This window comes from Panulirus ornatus, chromosome 54 (assembly GCF_036320965.1).
Source record: "Panulirus ornatus isolate Po-2019 chromosome 54, ASM3632096v1, whole genome shotgun sequence".
NCBI classification, from domain to species: domain Eukaryota; kingdom Metazoa; phylum Arthropoda; class Malacostraca; order Decapoda; family Palinuridae; genus Panulirus; species Panulirus ornatus.
Genome location: NC_092277.1, coordinates 4,363,608 through 4,384,053, shown reverse-complemented (window position 1 = coordinate 4,384,053; position 20,446 = coordinate 4,363,608). Strand labels below are relative to the sequence as shown.

General features: G+C 39.6%; 1 protein-coding gene across 1 annotated transcript in view; it reads left to right on the top strand.

Annotated features, from left to right (window-relative positions):
- The window catches only part of LOC139765341 (armadillo segment polarity protein-like), a 136,297-nt gene extending 123,582 nt beyond the window's left edge, over positions 1-12,715 (top strand). Inside the window, 2 exon segments of the mRNA XM_071692719.1 lie at positions 3,951-4,196; positions 10,327-12,715. Coding sequence (XP_071548820.1) covers positions 3,951-4,196; positions 10,327-10,538 — 458 coding nt within the window. The 3' untranslated portion in view covers positions 10,539-12,715.
- Positions 12,716-20,446: the final 7,731 nt, after the last annotated feature.

Here is a 20,446-nt window from a genome sequence, read left to right as displayed (position 1 = left end):
ATACTTATGTCCTAACGATCATTTATATTAAGAATAGTTTTCAGCTCTCATTTCATCAGATGTATTCCCATGTGGCCTTTAAGGAAGGTGCTTTCAGTGTCAAATCTGATGTGGAAATCTCAACTTGTACATATTGGAATGTTTTTTGGGCTAACTAACCATTAACTTTAAGGATTGAGTTTTTCTACCTGTAGTTTGCACCCTGGAGTGAGCTTTTTATCTTGAAATAAGAATATGCAAATTTATTAACATGATGAATTAACATAGTAGATCATTCTGAGAAGGAAAATGAAAAAACCTTTTGGTATGCTTGCTGTAGCAGAGGGTTGTGAAGTTTTGATATTTAATGTATGACTGGTATTAGCAGTGATACCAGAAAAATTGTGGCCACAAATAATTTTTTTATTAATTTCTTTGTTTATTTACAATATCAGCATATATTGAAGCATTTATTCTCACCTATCTCACATATTAGTGTGGGAACATGCATCATTTCCCTGATGGGAGAAACTGGTAATTAATGTCATCATGATCTAAACTGTAGGTTCTTTCTTTCAGCAGGTTTTTGAGCCCCCAGCATTAATATCTTGGAATTGCAGTGGAATTTATTAAAAAAGGGGGTGACTGTGTTGTTCACTGGTTGGTAAGGTTATTTAATGTATGTATGACTCATGGTGAGGTGCCTGAGGATTGGCAGAATGCTTGCATAGTGCCATTTTACAAAGGCAGAGGGGATAAAGGTGAGTACTCAAATTACAGAGGTATAAGTTTGTTGAGTATTCCTGGGAAATTATATGGAAGGGTATTGATTGAGAGGGTGAAGGCATGTACAGAGCATCAGATTGGGGAAGAGCAGTGTGGCTTCAGAAGTAGTAGAGGATGTGTGGATCAGGTGTTTGCTTTGAAGAATGTATGTGAGAAATACTTAGAAAAGCAAATGGATTTGTATTTAGCATTTATGGATGTGGAGAAGGCATATGATATAGTTGATAGAGATGTTCTGTGGAAGGTATTAAGAATATATGGTGTGGGAGGCAAATTGTTAGAAGCAGTGAAAAGTTTTTATCGAGGATGTAAGGCTTGTGTACGAGTAGGAAGAGAGGAAAGTGATTGGTTCTCAGTGAATGTTGGTTTGCGGCAGGGGTGCGTGATGTCTCCATGGTTGTTTAATTTGTTAAGGGATGGGGTTGTTAGGGAGGTGACTGCAAGAGTTTTTGAGAAAGGGGCAAGTATGCAGTCTGTTGTGGATGAGAGAGCTTGGGAAGCGAGTCAGTTGTTGTTCGCTGATGATACAGCACTGGTTGCTGATTCGTGTGAGAAACTGCAGAAGTTGGTGACCGAGTTTGGTAAAGTGTGAAAGAAGAAAGCTGAGAGTAAATGTGAATAAGAGCAAGGTTACTAGGTACAGTAGGGTTGAGGGACGAGTCAATTGGAGTTTAAGTTTGAATGGAGAAAAACTGGAGGAAGTGAAGTGTTTTAGATATCTGGGAGTGGATTTGGCAGCAGATGGAACCATGGAAGCTGAAGTGAATCATTGGGTGGGGGAAGGGGCAAAAATTCTGGGAGCATTGAAAAATGTGTGGAAGTTGAGAACATTATCTCGGAAAGCAAAAATGGTTATGTTTGAAGGAATAGTGGTTCCGACAGTGTTATATGGTTGTGAGGCATGGGCTATAGATAGAGTTGTGCGAGGAGGGTGGGTGTGCTGAAAATGAGATGTTTGAGGACAATATGTGGTGTGAGATGGTTTGATCGAGTAAGTAATGAAAGGGTAAGAGAGATGTGTGGTGATAAAGGTGTGGTTGAGAGAGCAGAAGAGGGTGTTTTGAAATGGTTTGGTCACATGGAGAGAATGAGTAAGGAAAGATTGACAAAGAGGATATATGTGTCAGAGGTGGAGGGAATGAGAAGTGGGAGACCAAATTGGAGGTGGAAGGATGGAGTGAAAAAGATTTTGAGTGATTGGGGCCTGAACATGCAAGAGGGTGAAAGGCGTGCAAGGAATAAAGTGGATTAGAACAATGTGGTATACCGGGGTCGACGTGCTGTCAATGGATTGAACCAGGGCATGTGAAGCGTCTGGGGTAAACCATGGAAAGTTCTGTGTGGCCTGGATGTGGAAAGGGAGCTGTTGTTTCGGTGCATTACACATGACAGCTAGAGACTGAGTGTGAACGAATGTGGCCTTTGTTTTCTTTCCTTAGTGCTACCTTGCGCACATGCGAGGGGGAGGGGGTTGTCATTTCATGTGTGGCAGGGTGGCGATGGGAATGAATTAGGGCAGACAGTACGAATTATGTACATGTGTATATATGTATATGTCTGTGTGTATGTATATGTATACATTGAGATGTACAGGTATGTATATGTGTGTGTGTGGACGTGGGTGGGTTGGGCCATTCTTTTGTCTGTTTCCTTGCACTACCTTGCTAACGCGGGAGACAGTGACTAAGTATAATAAATAAGATAAATATGATAAGAGAGCAGATAGGTAGAAGTATGGTAATGATAAAGGGATTGGTTTCAGAGGATGGTTTGCCAGCTGAAGCTTGGAGATTATTGGGAAAATTTTAAATGATTGAACTGCAGGGTAGGGCAGGCATTGATACTTTTTGAGTGTGGTATGCCAAGAATGTAAAAGTTATGTTCATACCAACAAGAGGGTTAAGCTGTATTATCATGTGTAATCCTAGATTCATTCAGTAGAATAGTATGTGTCTGCGTTAGAATTCCTCAGGATTATATACAAAGGACCATAAATGATGTTCCACTGGCTTGATTTCATGATCTTATGAGGAGTTAAAAAGGGAACCAGCATCATACTTTCCTTGTATGCAGTTAAACTCTTCCAGTTCAAACCAGTATTGTATGCTTTTTGTTTTTTGTTCACTGATAACCTCTTTTGCAGTTTGGGCTGGTCAAGATCTACCCTTGATATTGTAAGATGTGGCATTTGATTGTGTTTGATTTTTAACTCCTTCGATTCTTTGGGCGTCAGTTGATGCTTACACGGCAAGGTGCTTGTGATGTCAATTTATGTGTGCAGTTGCCTGCCACAAGTAGGTTTTCTAGCAGCCATAGATGGCAATCTAACCAATTACTGTTGCAGAATGGAGGCCACAGTAATCTAATGGTGACCACACGGGATGGCCTGGTGCCTTGTCTTTGGACTTACCATGTCTGAGGTGCCCACAGCTGCCCATAGCTCCCTCCACAGATGCCCACATTTAGGAGTGGCCAGTCTGGTAGATAATGTGTATAACTGAACAAGGAATGTTTAACTCTTTTTTTCAAAATAAGTTCATGGATTGATTGTATAATGTTCTAATGTGCCAAATCAGATAAAGATATGAAAAAGTTTTATTTTGTTGTGCACACTTAGGATTGGCCAGTCAAGTAAATAATACTCCCTTTACTATAAATGTTTATTAATATTGTTATGAACCTTTTCATATATCCAACAAAAATAGATTTTTCTTTTTTTGCTCACTGAAAGGAGTCAGAAAAATCATTTGCATGGAAAGGGTTAAGAACTGGCAGTTTCTTTCCCAGAGCTCACCCTCAGACTTGAACTACCCCAAAAATCACTGAGATTGTTTTCTCTTTCTGTTGGACATCTTGCATTTCTAGGATAACTAAAGGTTGAACTGGTAAGGTATTCTCCTGTGGAAGTGACAGTTGATGTGTACTCTGATTTGGAATACTGTTTATGAACAACAATTTGTAAGTGGCTATGCATGGCCAACATGCATTTTTCAGTGCCTCCATGAACTTAGAAACTATTCACCTGAAGATGGTGTAATCACTCGAGTGTTTGAGCAGTCAGTTTACCAAATGCTACTGGTCCATTTCTGAAATAGCAGAATAACAGAATGGCATCGGTATTTTTCCTTGCCACAGATCCACACAGAAAGAAATCTGTACTATTCAAAATATATTTCCTTTTGCAGCCACGTATGCGGCAGCAGTGCTGTTCCGCATGTCGGAGGATAAACCTCAGGACTACAAGAAGCGCTTAAGTATGGAACTTACTAATTCCTTGTTCCGTGAAGATGGATCAATGTGGCAAGGAGATATGGCTGCCATGCCACCAGATCTTCAAGACTTCATAGCTCCTCCTGAAGGGCATTATGACCCCATGTATGCTCAGGGGCCACCAAGTGTCCACAGTGGCCATGCTGGGCCTAACTATCAAGGTAAAGATTGTTTACAAGTTCAGATTATGTAAATGGTTCGAAGGCTTAGACTAAGGTGTCTTAATGTTTTTGTATGTAACCAAGAAAAGAAGAGAGAGAAAGTTGCATGTGTGAGGAAAGAAACCTGGATGTTTTAGGTCTAAGTGAAACAAAGCTCAAGGGTCAGGGGAAGAATGCTTTGGGAATGTCTTTGGGGTAAAATAATGGGTGACTTTGAGGGTAAAAGCTAAGGAAGGAGTAGCACTTTTGCTGTACTTTTTTATGTACGTTTTGTTCATTATACATGTCTTCAGTCATTCTGTTCCATTCATTACTACCCAGATACTGTAAAAGTATTTCTTTGTAAATTTTTTACAAGTTTCTTACTGAATATCATGGTATGTCCTTTGGTTGCTCTGTCCATACATCTCTCAAAGAACTGTTTACCGTCCACATGGTCATTCTTAAAAACTTGAAGGTTATCAAGTCACTTTTTACTCTCCCCTCTTTCAGGGTTGGTAAATTTAAGACCTAGCTGTAACTCAGCTCTCTTAATTCTGATACCATCTTTGTTACCCTCCTTTGGACCTTCTCTGTTAGCTCTTTTTGCTTCTTTAGTTGCATTGTTAAAACCTGAGAAGAATATTCTAGTTTTGGCCTTATTGAAGATGTAAATACCTTGCTAAATATTTCCTTATTCATATACTTGAAGGTTATTTTGATATTTGCCAGAAGATAGTTTTCTCCCTAACTATTCTCCTGGTATAGAACTCTGATGACAGGTTAATGATGTTGACTCTCAAGGCCTTAACACACAGGATCCTAAAACTGCTTGATAACAGTCATATGAAGGCCATCTTTCGGTATGCCAATACTAATTACTTTACATTTGCCCTGGTTGAATTTCATCAGCCTTGTATTATGCCAACTTTTGAAGCTTGCAATTTTCCTTCACTTTTCGCTATTCTCATGACCTTTATATCATCTGCAAACTTATTCAAATAGGAGTCTATTCCTTCAAGTTAGTCACTTAGATCAAGAAGAGTTATGGTCTTAGAACTGAACCCCTGTTGCACTCTGCTGGTCACCTTATCTCATTTAGAAAAGGCTCCTTGAACATGCATTCTCTGTTCCTCCCACTGTGCTAATCGTCAGTCTGTCAAAGGAATTTCCTTCCTGGTGATCCAGCTGCTTCATCACCCTTCCATGCATTATTGTGTGTAATGCTTTATGGCAGTCCTGATATTACCACAAACCATTTGACACTATCAGTCCACTCAGCCTTCCCTTTTGTGTAGGACTGAGCTCACTTTCTCATAAAGTTCTAAGAGATTCATTACAGAAGACCTTTCCCTCAGACCATGCTGTCTCTTGCTTTCTCCTCATTTTTACTGTTCTCATTTTTTGAGGGTTAAGGTATTCATGTTTCAACTCCTTCATCGTAAATATCACAGAACCTGTCATCACAAAGCCCTGCTTCCTGGCTACTGAACTCCATTTCCCCATCTTTATTACCATAGAAATTATTGAGGTTTGTTTAACTTCCACAGTTATATCTTTTTATGTCATGTCCCACTTTTGCTTGTTTAATGTCTTGTTTTTCAATTAGCCGAACTTGAGTACTAGCTGATCACTTCCTTCAGTTTGTGTATCTTGTATAATATTCTCTTTATCCATGTTATTAGTGTGAAGATAAGATCTATCAAAGATCCCATTCTGACATGTTGGTGTAGGAGGTTTTTCCATATATGCTTTTTTTGATTTGTACAGCTTGGGATGGAGTTTTCCATTCATGGGGCCACATTTCTTGGACATTCTCTTTATGTATGCTGTCTGCAGAAACAATGTCCTAAGTTATTTTATCCATTCTTCCAACTCTCTGATATTCTAAAAGTACTTCTTTACATTTTTTAATTGGGTTTCTTACTTAATTTCATGTTCTCTGGTTGCTCTATCCTTACATCTAAAGAACTATTCACTGTCCGCATTACTGATCTGTTTTATAGACTTAAAGGTTATGGTCAGCTCTTTTCCAAAGTGGGCAAATTTGAAGCCTTTAGCCTTTCCCTGTAGCTTAGCTCTCTCAATTTTGATGCCAAGTTTCTGGACCTTCTGCATTATCTCTGTGATTCTTTAGGTTTAGTGACCAAACTTGGGAAAAATTTTCTTGTTTTTGCCTTGTGTAGGATATGGACAGCTTGCAGAACATTTCTGTATCCATATACTTAAAAATATTCTTATGTTTGCCAGAAGACAGTTTGTTTCCTTTACCATTCTCCCAATATGGACTTTAGTGACACAAAATCAACCATGTATCAGACCAATTTTGTGGAGTCATTTTATGTCCTCATTGCTCTGACTTTCCTCATGAGTTTTGCATCATCTGCAGACTTATTCATCTAGGAGTTCATACCTTATTGCAAGTTGTTCATATAGATTAAGTAGAATAACTTTCTAAGAACAAAACCCTAGGGCACTCCACCCATTTGGAGAAGGCTCCTTTGACATGTATCATTTGCTTCCTTCCAATAAGATGATATTTTGTCCATCAGAGGAATGATCCCCTTATTCCTGCTTGGTTTTCCAGCTTCTTAATCAGCCTCCCATGCATTACTTTTTCAAATGCTTTCTGGCAGTATGGATATAAACAAGCTACCCAGCCTTCCCTTGTGTCTAAGACAGAACTCGCTCTCACATGGAAATCTAAGAGATTTGTTACACGTGACCTTTCTCTAAAACTGTGTTGCCCCTCACTAAGGTAATCTTTCACTTGTAGAAAGTCATCCCATTACTTTCTGATTATCTTTTCCAGTACCTTACAGACCTCATCAAGGAGGATGGTCTATAGTTCAGCTCCTCTTCATGGTTTCTTTCTTATAGATGGGTATGACTTTTGCCCTTTTCCACTCCCTGAGTACTTTGCCATTCTCTGGCAACGTATTTCAAGAGGTCTGTCTTGTGTATCTGCACATATATGGTAAAATTTCGTAAGGACCATTCAGGGGTCAAGACCTTTTAGTATACTGTTGTCTTTTCCTAGCGCTACCTTGCACACATGAGGGGGGAGGGGGTTGTTATTCCATGTGTGGCGGGGTGGCGATGGGAATAAATAAAGGCAGACAGTATGAATTATGTACATGTATATATATGTATATGTCTGTGTGTGTATATATATGTGTACATTGAGATGTATAGGTATGTATATTTGCGTGTGTGGACGTGTATGTATATACATGTGTATGTGGGTGGGTTGGGCCATTCTTTCGTCTATTTCCTTGCGCTACCTCGCTAACGTGGGAGACCGACAAAGCAAAATAAATAAATAAATAAGATAAAATCTTTTCTAGATATTTCAATGTTTTCTATAGCCTCCTTCCCATTCCATCTCACTATTGATGAGTTTATAGTGTGTGTAAATGTGTATTTTTATGCTATAGCTGATTGTGTGTTATTTCTCTCTTCCAGTATTGTTATTATTTTATCTTTAATATTTTAGAATAATGTATATTTGGCCTTACACACCATATATTCGTAATACCTTACACAAGTACCTTTGCATTATGAATATATGGTGTGGAAGGTCAATTATGTATTTATCTAGAAAATTAATGATAAATTAATGAGTTATTATAGTAAGATAAATGATTAAGCACATACTCAACCCTGTCATGCATTTTCTCTAGATTTATGAATGCCTCATACAAATCTTTGTCTCTCTCAAGTATTTCTCTCACAAATTCTTCAAGGCAAACACTTGTCCTCACATTCACATCTGTCTCATCTCAGTCCTCACTTTCATATCAAATAAAACTCGATCAGTGCCTCTTTCTCATGACCACCCTCTCTCTTCTTAACAACATCACTCTCATCCCATTCTTTTCTCATGTCCAGCCTCACTCTCATTATCAGCATCTCTCTCAAGTCATTCTGTGCTTTCATCCAAAACTTTTCTCTCATGTTTAGCCTCTCTCATCCCAAGCCTTTTTCTCCTGTAAAGCTTCTTTCATCTGACACTGCCTCTCGTGTCATGCCTTTCAAAGCAAACCTCTCTCTCCTTCATAGCCTCTTTTACCTTCCATGCTTGTGTTCAGCTTCTGTCATCAAAAGCATATTTCTCATTCAGAGCGTGACTCTAATCGCAAGCCTTTCTTTCCTTTATAGCATTTTTCACAACCCAAGCTTATCCTTTCTCATATGAAGTCTCTCTTCCAAAGCCTCACTCTCCAGCCAAACCTCTCTCGTGTCCAACATCTCCCATCCCAAGTCTCTGTCTCTCTTGTCCAGCCTCTCTGATCCCAATCTGCCCCCCCCCCCTCTCTCTTCTTTCTCTCTTTCTCTTTCTTTCTTTCTCTCTTTCTTTCTCTCTTTCTTTCTTTCTCTCTTCTCTCTTCTTTCTTTCTTCTTCTTTCTTTCTCTCTTTCTCTTCTCTCTCTCTCTCTCTCTCTCTCTCTCTCTCTCTCTCTCTCTCTCTCTCTCTCTCTCCTCTCTCTGGCCTGACACTCATCACAAGCCACGTTTTCCTATCCAGCCTGACTCTTGCACCAAGCCCATCTCTCCAGTCCTGCTTGACTCTTGGAGGAAGTGAAGTGTTTTAGATATCTGGGAGTGGACTTAACAATGGATGGAATCATGGAAGCAGAAATGAGTTACAGGGTTGGGAGGGGGGAAATGGTTCTGGGAGCAATGGAGAGTGTGTGGAAGGAGAGGGCGTTATCTCGGAGAGCAAAAATGCGTATGTTTGAAGGAATGGGCTATAGATAGGGTTGTATGGAGAAGGGTGGATGTGTTGGGAATGAAATGTTTGAGGACAGTATATGCTGTGAGGGGGTTTGATTGAGTAAGTAATGAAAGAGTAAGAGAGATATGTGGAAAAAGAGTATGGTTGAGAGAGCAGAAGAGGTTGTGTTGAAATGATTTGGACATATAGAGAAAATGAGTGAAGAAAGATTGACAAAGAGCATATATGTGTCAGAGGTGGAGGGAAGAAGGATAAGCTGGAGACCAAACTAGAGGTGGAAGGATGGATTGACCGGGGCCAGAACTTACGTGAGGGCGAGAGGTATGCAAGTGATAGAGTGAGTTGGAACATTGTGGTGTATACCAGGTTCGACATGCTGTAAATGGACTCTACTGGGTCATGGGAAACATCTGGGGTAAACCATGGAAATGTTTGTGGGGCCTGTAGTTTTGGTGCATTATACATGACAGCTAGAGAATAAGTGGGAACAAATGTGGCATTTTCGTCTGTTCCTGGCGCTGCCTTGCTGGGGGGGGGGGGATGCTATTGTGTGTGATGTCTGTGTATGTATATATATGTATACATTGAAATGTATGAGTATGTATATATGCTTGTGTGGGCATTTATGTATATACATGTGTATGTGCGTGGGTTGGGCCATTCCTCGTCTGTTTCCTTGCATTACCTTGCTAATGCAGGAGATGGTGGTTAAATATGATAGATATAGGGGAGAAAGAATACTTCCCACGTATTCCTTGCGTGTTGTAGAAGGTGACTAAAAGGGAAGGGAGCGGGGGGCTGGAAATCCTCCCCTCTCGTTTTTTTATTTTTTTTTCCCCCAAAAGAAGGAACAGAGAAGGGGGCCAGGTGAGGATATTTCCTCAAAGGTCCAGTCCTCCATTCTTAACGCTACGTTGCTAACGCAGGAAATAGCGAATAGTATGAAAGAAAAAGAAATATATATGATATGTTTGTTTGCATTTGATTACTGAAATGGTTTGGATTTATGGAGAGATTGAGTGATGGGAGTGTGAAAAGTGGAGGGGGCAAGGGGAAGTGGTGACCAAATTGGAGATGGAATGAAAAATATTTTGAGTCCTCACTGCCTGAGTGTACAGGAAGGTGAAATACATGAACAGAGTAATGAATTTTTGTAGTGTGATACACATGTGGCAATGTGGTATCAGTGAACTGAAATAGGGCATGCAAAGCAGCTGGGGGAAACTACAGAAAGGTCTGTGAGGCCTTATTGTAGATAGGGGATGCAGTTTTGATATAACACAAAATGAGTCCTAGAGAATGGATGTGAGTGAATGTGGCCTTACTCTGTGTATTCCTGTATTTAAGAAATAAGGAATTTGTTCCTGTATTTAAGAAATAAGGAATTAACAATTTGAACATTTTTATTTTCAGGAGGCTATGACCATGTACCTGTGGACTCGATGCAAGGTTTGGACATTGGTTCTCAGCATGGGGGACCGGGATCAAACTATGGTCCTATAGACCCCAGGGATCTACCGCCAGGTCATCCTGGCCACCCAGACTTAACATTTGATCAACAGATTCCACCGCAACCTCCTCGTGACAATAATCAAATGGCAGCTTGGTATGATACTGATCTGTAAGCCAGTTGCCACAATGAGTTTTTTTTTTTATCTATAAAGTTATATCACCATTTATCTAGGAAAGCCTGTGACTATGTATTTGTCATGTGATCACTGGCTGCCCCACTGACCCCAAGTCATACAGGTTTGCTTGCTATGTCTAAGCAGCAGAATAGATACCCATGAGATATTGGGCTTACATGAAAAATTCAGTATAAGAATTATGGGTCAAATACTTAAATATGTTAATAGAAAATTAGATTGTGAATTATGTGTAATTAACCTGGAAAACAGCTGGGAATATGAAATTTCAGTGGGCTCTTTGGTTGAAATTCCAAATTTTAATTTATGGCATTGTTTTAAGAAAGTACTATTACAGAACTTTATATGCCCTTTCATTTTTTTAAACTATTTAAATACTGAATGCATGCATGGAAGGGCCCTTCCAATAATTTTATGCGTTTATGTCTCAGGTGCTGCAGCAGCTTTTTGGCTTTTCTTAGTTTGAGCATAGGCAACTGCACAGCAACTTTGTTGTCATGGTGTGCAGCTGGTGAGGTAGCTCTTGTCATGGACATGCCACTGTTGTCAGAATATTATGCATTTATTTGTTTGTGGAATTATGGTTTGTTAGGTCTAGTTGAAACGATGTGTAAGTGACTTGAGGATTTTATGTTTAAAAGTTTACTAAAGTTTTGAAGTTATGTTTAAGCACAAATTGTTATTCATGATATTCATTGATCTCCATTTGTAAATGGAATCATATTCTATTCAGAGAGTAATGCAGGGTATAAATAATTTATTTTTTTTTCTCTTTTATAAAAACTGAATTGTATGTGATGGGAATTAAACAGTGATTGATGAGACATCAAAAATGTGTAAGATATAGTCAAGTGTTGGCTCACAGGAGCTTGTGGACTTTTCCTTTAAACCCACAAGAACTTGTTGGTATTGGTCCATCGTGATATTTTTTACTACTTTCTGTAGTTAGCTTTGCTGTAATAGACTGTTCTTAATACACTGTAGATTTCACATGTAGTATACAAACTGTATAAAAGTTCTTAGCTTATCTTGCTGTAAAGGACAATCACATGAGCAGACGGATTTGTAACAGATTATTACATGTTTACTGATTGATCATCAGTACCATTTAGAGTTTTGTAGATTGTATTCATTTTATAGGTTATGAATTATCATCCTGCTCATCCTAAGGAGTGATTGAGTAAATCCAAAGCATTCATATTCCATATGACTCACTGAACGTATTTTTTTTCATTGTCAAGTGTTCTGTGAGCCATGTGGCAGCATTTTGATTTCACTTGTTAAGAGAATTGTGATTTTTATATCCAAAGACTGTACAGCAAGGGCACTCACTCATTTTCATGTGAAAGGATTAGTTGTTCTGATGCAAACTAGTGTTTTAGTAAAGCCTCTTTTTCTATGAGTCATTCAGAATTACAAGCCTTAGTGAGATACTACCCGTCTTGGAACAGCTAATCAGAACGCATTTATTTTTTGCGGGAATTAGGTATTCTCATATCATCAAAGTTGTCTTTATTAAGTCTTTATAGTTACATATATTCTCTTAACTAGTGATGAATCATGTAAAGAAGTCAAGGATCATGTGTGTTTACAGGTTCAGTAATCAGTACTGGATTAGCAATAAACATATGTGATACTTGTCAGTACATTTTTTTTTTTAGTTTAAGAATATATTCCCATCCCACCCCTCTCCATATTTTGGTTTGCCATGTGCCACAGTATTAAGATATTAAGTGATTCACTAGTGAATGAAGTCATAGAATGTTCACATCTTCCGTTTTATATCTTCTGCATCCCTTCTTTGAGTTTATAGTGTATACATGGGTAAGACCTGACACACACACTACTGCCATCAACACCAGTGACTCTTGTACACACTGTGAACTTAATGAAGTTTTGTCATTCATGATTATTACTTTATGTCGGCTCTAGAAATCTTTGGCAGACAACAACAGCTGTCAAATAGTTACATTTGGATAATTTTTTCAGTAGTATGTCCAGTTCTTGTCATATACAAGTTGATGGTTGTGGTTGTTTCTCATTGATTCCTAAGTGTATCCTCTCAAATGCCACAGTTGTTAGTTTTGTAGTCTGTGTATCAATTCATCAGATTATCCAGTGTAATTGAGGTGAGAAATAGAAATGTTTTTTACAGAGTATGAATATGATTTTCCTATTAATTTACCTCTTAATCCTTAAATGAAGGGTCATGTGATACCATGGGAGGTCAGAACAAAAAAGATAGAAATCTGAAGTACTGCTGTTTTCTTGAAAGCCCAAGAGGTCTGAGTATTACTGTATAAGACTAAGTTTGATGCAGATTTTTGTTAGAGTGATGTGTTAGCATCAGAACTTCAGTCAGTGAAAGCACTGATGATATCAAGTGGCTGATCAAGTATTCTCAAAGTCAGATGCACAGCCATGGTAGGGGAGATGAAGGGCCTCCACGACGCCCACTTTTACTGTCGTAAGTATGTTAGAATATCGGTGAAATTATGTTAATGTTTATGCTTAATATTTAGTTTTATAAGATTTTTTGAAACAAACCTGGGTTTTCCCCTCCAAAAGGAATGCCTTTTATTTTTTTTATTATTATTTATTATACTTTGTCGCTGTCTCCTGTGTTAGCTAGGTAGCGCAAGGAAACAGATGAAAGAATGGCCCAACCCACCCACATACACATATATATACATACACGTCCACACACGCACATATACATACCTATACATCTCAACGTATACATATATATACACTCAGACATATTTTATTTATTTATTTATTTTGCTTTGTCACTGTCTCCCGCGTTAGCGAGGTAGCGCAAGGAAACAGACGAAAGAATGGCCCATCCCACCCTCATACACATGTATATACATACACGTCCACACACACAAATATACATACCTATACATCTCAATGTATACATATATATACACACAGACATATACATATATACACATGTACATAATTCATACTGTCTGCCTTTATTTATTCCCATTGCCACCCCGCCACACATGAAATAACAACCTCCTCCCCCCTCATGTGTGCGGGGTAGCACTAGGAAGACAACAAAGGCCCCATTCGTTCACACTCAGTCTCTAGCTGTCATGTAATAATGCACTGAAACCATAGCTCCCTTTCCACATCCAGGCCCCACAGAACTTTCCATGGTTCACCCCAGACGCTTCACTTACCCTGGTTCAATCCATTGACAGCATGTCGACCCCGGTATACCACATCATTCCAATTCACTCTATTCCTTGCACGCCGTTCACAGTCCTGCATGTTCAGGCCCCGATCACTCAAAATCTTTTTCACTCCATCTTTCCACCTCCAATTTGGTCTCCCACTTCTCCTCATTCCCTCCACCTCTGACACATATATCCTCTTGGTCAATCTTTCCTCACTCATGCTCTCCATCTCACCAAACCATTTCAAAACACCCTCTTCTGCTCTCTCAACCACACTTTTTATTACCACACATCTCTCTTACCCTATTCTTACTCAATCAAACCACCTCACACCACATATTGTCCTCAAACATCTCATTTCCAGCACATCCACCCTCCTGTGCACAACTCTAACCATAGCCCATGCCTCGCAACCATACAACATTGTTGGAACCACTATTCCTTCAAACATACCCATTTTTGCTTTCCGAGATAATGTTCTCAACTTCCACACATTCTTCAAGGCTCCCAGAATTTTCGCCCCTCCCCCACCCTATGATTCACTTTCGCTTCCATGGTTCCATCCGCTACCAAACTCACTCCCAGATATCTAAAACACTTCACTTCCTCTAGTTTTTCTCCATTCAAACTTACCTCCCAATTGACTTGACCCTCAACCCTACTGTACCTAATAACCTTGCTCTTATTCACATTAACTCTCAACTTTCTTCTTTCACACACTTTACCAAACTCAGTCACCAGCTTCTACAGTTTCTCACATGAATCAGCCACCAGCTCTGTATCATCAGCGAACAACAACTGACTCGCTTCCCAAGCTCTCACATCCACAACTGACTGCATACTTGCCCCTCTTTCCAAAACTCTTGCATTCACCTCCCTAACAACCCCATCCATAAACAAATTAAATAACCATGGAGACATCACACACCCCTGCTGCAAACCTACATTCACTGAGAACCAATCACTTTCCTCTCTTCCTACATGTACACATGCCTTACATCCTCGATAAAAACTTTTCACTGCTTCTAACAACTTGCCTCCCACACCATATATTCTTAATACCTTCCACAGAACATCTCTATCAACTCTATCATATGCCTTCTCCAGATCCATAAATGCTACATTCAAATCCATTTGCTTTTCTAAGTATTTCTCACATACATTCTTCAAAGCAAACACCTGATCCACACATCCTCTACCACTTCTGAAACCACACTGCTCTTCCCCAATTTGATGCTCTGTACATGCCTTCACCCTCTCAATCAATACCCTCCCATATAATTTACCAGGAATACTCAACAAACTTATACCTCTGTAATTTGAGCACTCACCTTTATCCCCTTTGCCTTTGTACAATGGCACTATGCAAGTATTCCGCCAGTCCTCAGGCACCTCACCATGAATCATACATACATTAAATAACCTTACCAACCAGTCAACAATACAGTCACCCCCTTTTTTAATAAATTCCACTGCAATACCATCCAAACCTGCTGCCTTGCCGGCTTTCATCTTCCGCAAAGCTTTTACTACCTCTTCTCTGTTTACCAAATCATCCTCCCTAACCCTCTCACTTTGCACACCACCTCAACCAAAACACCCTATATCTGCCACTCTATCATCAAACACATTCAACAAACCTTCAAAATACTCACTCCATCTCCTTCTCACATCACCACTACTTGTTATCACCTCCCCATGAGCCTACTTCACTGAAGTTCCCATTTGCTCCCTTGTCTTACGCACTTTATTTACCTCCTTCCAAAACATCTTTTTATTGTCCCTAAGATTTAATGATATTCTCTAACCCCATCTCTCGTTTGCCCTCTTTTTCACCTCTTGCACCTTTCTCTTGACCTCCTGCCTCTTTCTTTTATACATCTCCCACTCATTTACATTATTTCCCTGCAAAATTGTCCAAATGCCTCTATCTTCTCTTTCACTAATAATCTTACTTCTTCATCCCACCACTCACTACCCTTTCTAATCTGCCCACCTCCCACGCTTCTCATGCCACAAGCATCTTTTGCGCAAGCCATCACTGCTTCCCTAAATACATCCCATTCCTCCCTCCCCTTACCTCCTTTGTTCTTACATTTTTCCATTCTGTATCAGTCTCTCCTGGTACTTCTCACACAAGTCTCTTCCCAAGCTCACTTACTCTCACCACTCTCTTCACCCCAACATTCTCTCTTCTTTTCTGAAAACCTCTACAAATCTTCACCTTTGCCTCCACAAGATAATGATCAGACATCCCTCCAGTAGCACATCTCAGCACATTAACATTCAAAAGTCTCTCTTTCATGCACATATCAATTAACACGTAATCCAATAACGCTCTCTGGCCATCTCTCCTACTTACATACGTATACTTATGTATATCTCTTCTTTTAAACCAGGTATTCCCAATCACCATTCTTTTTCAGCACATAAGTCTACAAGCTCTTCATCATTTCCATTTACAACACTGAACATGCCATGTATACCAATTATTACCTCAATTGCCACATTACTCACCTTTGCATTCAAATCACCCATCACTATAACCTGGTCTCGTGCATCAAAACCACTAACACACTCATTCAGCTGCTCCCAAAACACTTGCCTCTGTGATCTTTCTTCTCATTCCCAGGTGCATATGGACCAATACTCACCCATCTCTCTCCATCAACTTTCAGTTTTACCCATATCAGACATATATAGATTATATATATATTTTCCCCGTGGACTCATAGGAATATATATATATATCTTTCTTTACTTCTTTAAATGGATTTGTATGTAGCATTTATGGATCTGGAGAAGGCATATGATAGAGTTGATAGAGATGCTCTGTGGAAGGTATTAAGAATATATGGTGTGGGAGGCAAGTTGTTAGAAGCAGTGAAAAGTTTTTATCGAGGATGTAAGGCATGTGTACGTGTAGGAAGAGAGGAAAGTGATTGGTTCTCAGTGAATGTAGGTTTGCGGCAGGGGTGTGTGATGTCTCCATGATTGTTTAATTTGTTTATGGATGGGGTTGTTAGGGAGGTGAATGCAAGAGTTCTGGAAAGGGGCAAGTATGCAGTCTGTTATGGATGAAAGAGCTTGGGAAGTGAGTCAGTTGTTCGCTGATGATACAGCGCTGGTGGCTGATTCATGTGAGAAACTGCAGAAGCTGGTGACTGAGTTTGGTAAAGTGTGTGAAAGAAGAAAGTTAAGAGTAAATGTGAATAAGAGCAAGGTTATTAGGTACATTAGGGTTGAGGGTCAAGTCAATTGGGAGGTAAGTTTGAATGGAGAAAAACTGGAGGAAGTAAAGTGTTTTAGATATCTGGGAGTGGATCTGGCAGCGGATGGAACCATGGAAGGGGAAGTGAATCATGGGATGGGGGAGGGGGCGAAAATCCTGGGAGCCTTGAAGAATGTGTGGAAGTCGAGAACATTATCTCGGTAAGCAAAAATGGGTATGTTTGAAGGAATAGTGGTTCCAACAATGTTGTATGGTTGCGAGGCGTGGGCTATGGATAGAGTTGTGTGCAGGAGGGTGGATGTGCTGGAAATGAGATGTTTGAGGACAATGTGTGGTGTGAGGTGGTTTGATCGAGTAAGTAATGTAAGGGTAAGAGAGATGTGTGGAAATAAAAAGAGCATGGTTGAGAGAGCAGAAGAGGGTGTTTTGAAATGGTTTGGGCACATGGAGAGAATGAGTGAGGAAAGATTGACCAAGAGGATATATGTGTCGGAGGTGGAGGGAACGAGGAGAAGAGGGAGACCAAATTGGAGGTGGAAAGATGGAGTGAAAAAGATTTTGTGTGATCGGGGCCTGAACATGCAGGAGGGTGAAAGGAGGGCAAGGAATAGAGTGAATTGGATCGATGTGGTATACCGGGGGTGACGTGCTGTCAGTGGATTGAATCAAGGCATGTGAAGCGTCTGGGGTAAACCATGGAAAGCTGTGCAGGTATATATATTTGCGTGTGTGGACGTATGTATATACATGTGTATGGGGGTGGGTTGGGCCTTTTCTTTCGTCTGTTTCTAGCGCTACCTCGCAAAACGAAACGGGAGGATCAGCGAACGAAAGCAAAAAAAAAAAAAAAAAATATTATATATATATATATTATATATATATATATATATATATATATATATATATATATATATATATAATATATATATATATATTATATATGGGCTGGATGAGGATGTTTCTCAGAGGCCCAGTCCCTCTGTCCTTACGCTACCTCGCTGACGCGGGAAATGGCGAATAGTATGAAAGAAGAAAATATTTATTTATTTATTTTGCTTTGTCGCTGTCTCCCGCATTTGCGAGGTAGCGCAAGGAAACAGACGAATGAAATATATATATATATATATATATATATATATATATATATATATATATATATATATATATATATATATATATATATATTTTTATCTATTTATTTTTTTCTATCTATTTTGCTTTGTCGCTGTCTCCCACGTTAGAGAGGTAGCGCAAGGAAACAGACGAAAGAATGGCCCAACCCACCCACATACACATGTATATACATACACGTCCACACACGCAGATATACATACCTATACATCTCAACGTATGCAATTATATATATATATATATATATATATATATATATATATATATATATATATATATATATATATATATATATATATATATATATATATATATATATATATATACAAGACATATACATATATACACATGTACATAATTCAAACTGTCTGCCTTTATTCAATTCCCATCGCCACCCCACCACACATGAAATAACAACCCCCTCCCCCCTCATGTGTGCTAGGTAGCGCTAGGAAAAGACAACAAAGGCCCCATTCGTTCACAATCAGTCTCTAGCTGTCATGTAATAATGAACCGAAACCACAGCTCCCTTTCCACATCCAGACCCCACAGAACATTCCATGGTTTACCCCAGATGATTCACATACCCTAGTTCAATCCATTGACAGCACGTCGACCCCGGTATACCACATCGTTCCAATTCACTTATTCCTTGCACGCTTTTCACCCTCCTGCATGTTCAGGCCCCGATCACTCAAAATCTTTTCCACTCCATCTTTCCACCTCCAATTTGGTCTCCCCCTTCTCCTCGTTCCTTCCACCTCTGACACATATATCTTCTTGGTCAATCTTTCCTCACTCATTCTCTCCATGTGACCAAACCATTTCAAAACACCCTCTTCTGCTCTCTCAACCACACTCTTTTTATTACCACACATCTCTCTTACCCTATTATTACTTACTCGATCAAACCACCTCACACCACATATTGTCCTCAAACATCTCATTTCCAGCACATCCACCCTCCTACGCACAACTCTATCCATAGCCCACGCCTCGCAACCATACAACATTGTTGGAACCACTATTCCTTCAAACATACCCATTTTTGCTTTCCGAGATAATATTCTCGACTTCCAAACATTCTTCAAGGCTCCCAGAATTTTCGCCCCCTCCCCCACCCCATGATTCACCTCCGCTTCCATGGTTTATCTGCTGCCAAATCCACTCCCAGATATCTAAAACACTTCACTTCCTCCAGTTTTTCTCCATTCAAACTTACCTCCCAATTGACTTGAACCTCAACCCTACTGTACCTAATAACCTTGCTCTTATTCACATTTACTCTTAACTTTCTTCTTTCACACACTTTACCAAACTCAGTCACCAGCTTCTGCAATTTCTCACATGAATCAGCCACCAGCGCTGTATCATCAGCGAACAACAACTGACTCACTTCCCAAGCTCTCTCATCCACAACAGACTGCATACTTGCCCCTCTTTCCAAAACTCTTGCATTCACCTCCCTAACAATCATATCCATAAACAAATTAAACAACCATGGAGACACACCCCTGCCGCAAACCTACATTCACGAGAACCAATCACTTTCCTCTTTTCCTACACGTACACATGCCTTACATCATCGATAGAAACTTTTCACTACTTCTAACAACTTGCCTCCCACACCATATATTCTTAATACCTTCCACAGAGCATTTCTATCTACTCTATCATATACCTTCTCCAGATCCATAAATACTACATACAAATCCATTTGCTTTTCTAAGTATTTCTCACATACATTCCTCAAAGCAAACACCTGATCCACACATCCTCTACCACTTCTGAAACCACACTGCTCTTCCCCAATCTGATGGTCTGTACATGCCTTCACCCTCTCAATCAATACCCTCCCATATAATTTCCCAGGAATACTCAGACTTATACCTCTGTAATTTGAGCACTCACCTTTGTCCCCTTTGCCTTTATACAATGGCACTATGCAAGCATTCCGCCAATCCTCAGGCACCTCACCATGAATCATACATACATTAAATAACCTTACCAACCAGTCAACAACGCAGTCACCTCCTTTTTTTTTATAAATTCCACTGCAATACCATCCAAACCTGCTGCCTTGCCGGCTTTCATCTTCCGCAAAGCTTTTCCTACCTCTTCTTTGTTTACCAAATCATTTTCCATAACCCTTTCACTTTGCCCATCACCTCAACCAAAATATCCTATATCTGCCACTCTATCATCAAACACATTCAACAAACCTTCAAAATACTCACTCCACCTCCTTCTCACGTCACCACTACTTGTTATCACCTCCCCATTAGCCCCCTTCACTGAAGTTCCCATTTGTTCCCTTTCTTACACACTTTGTTTAC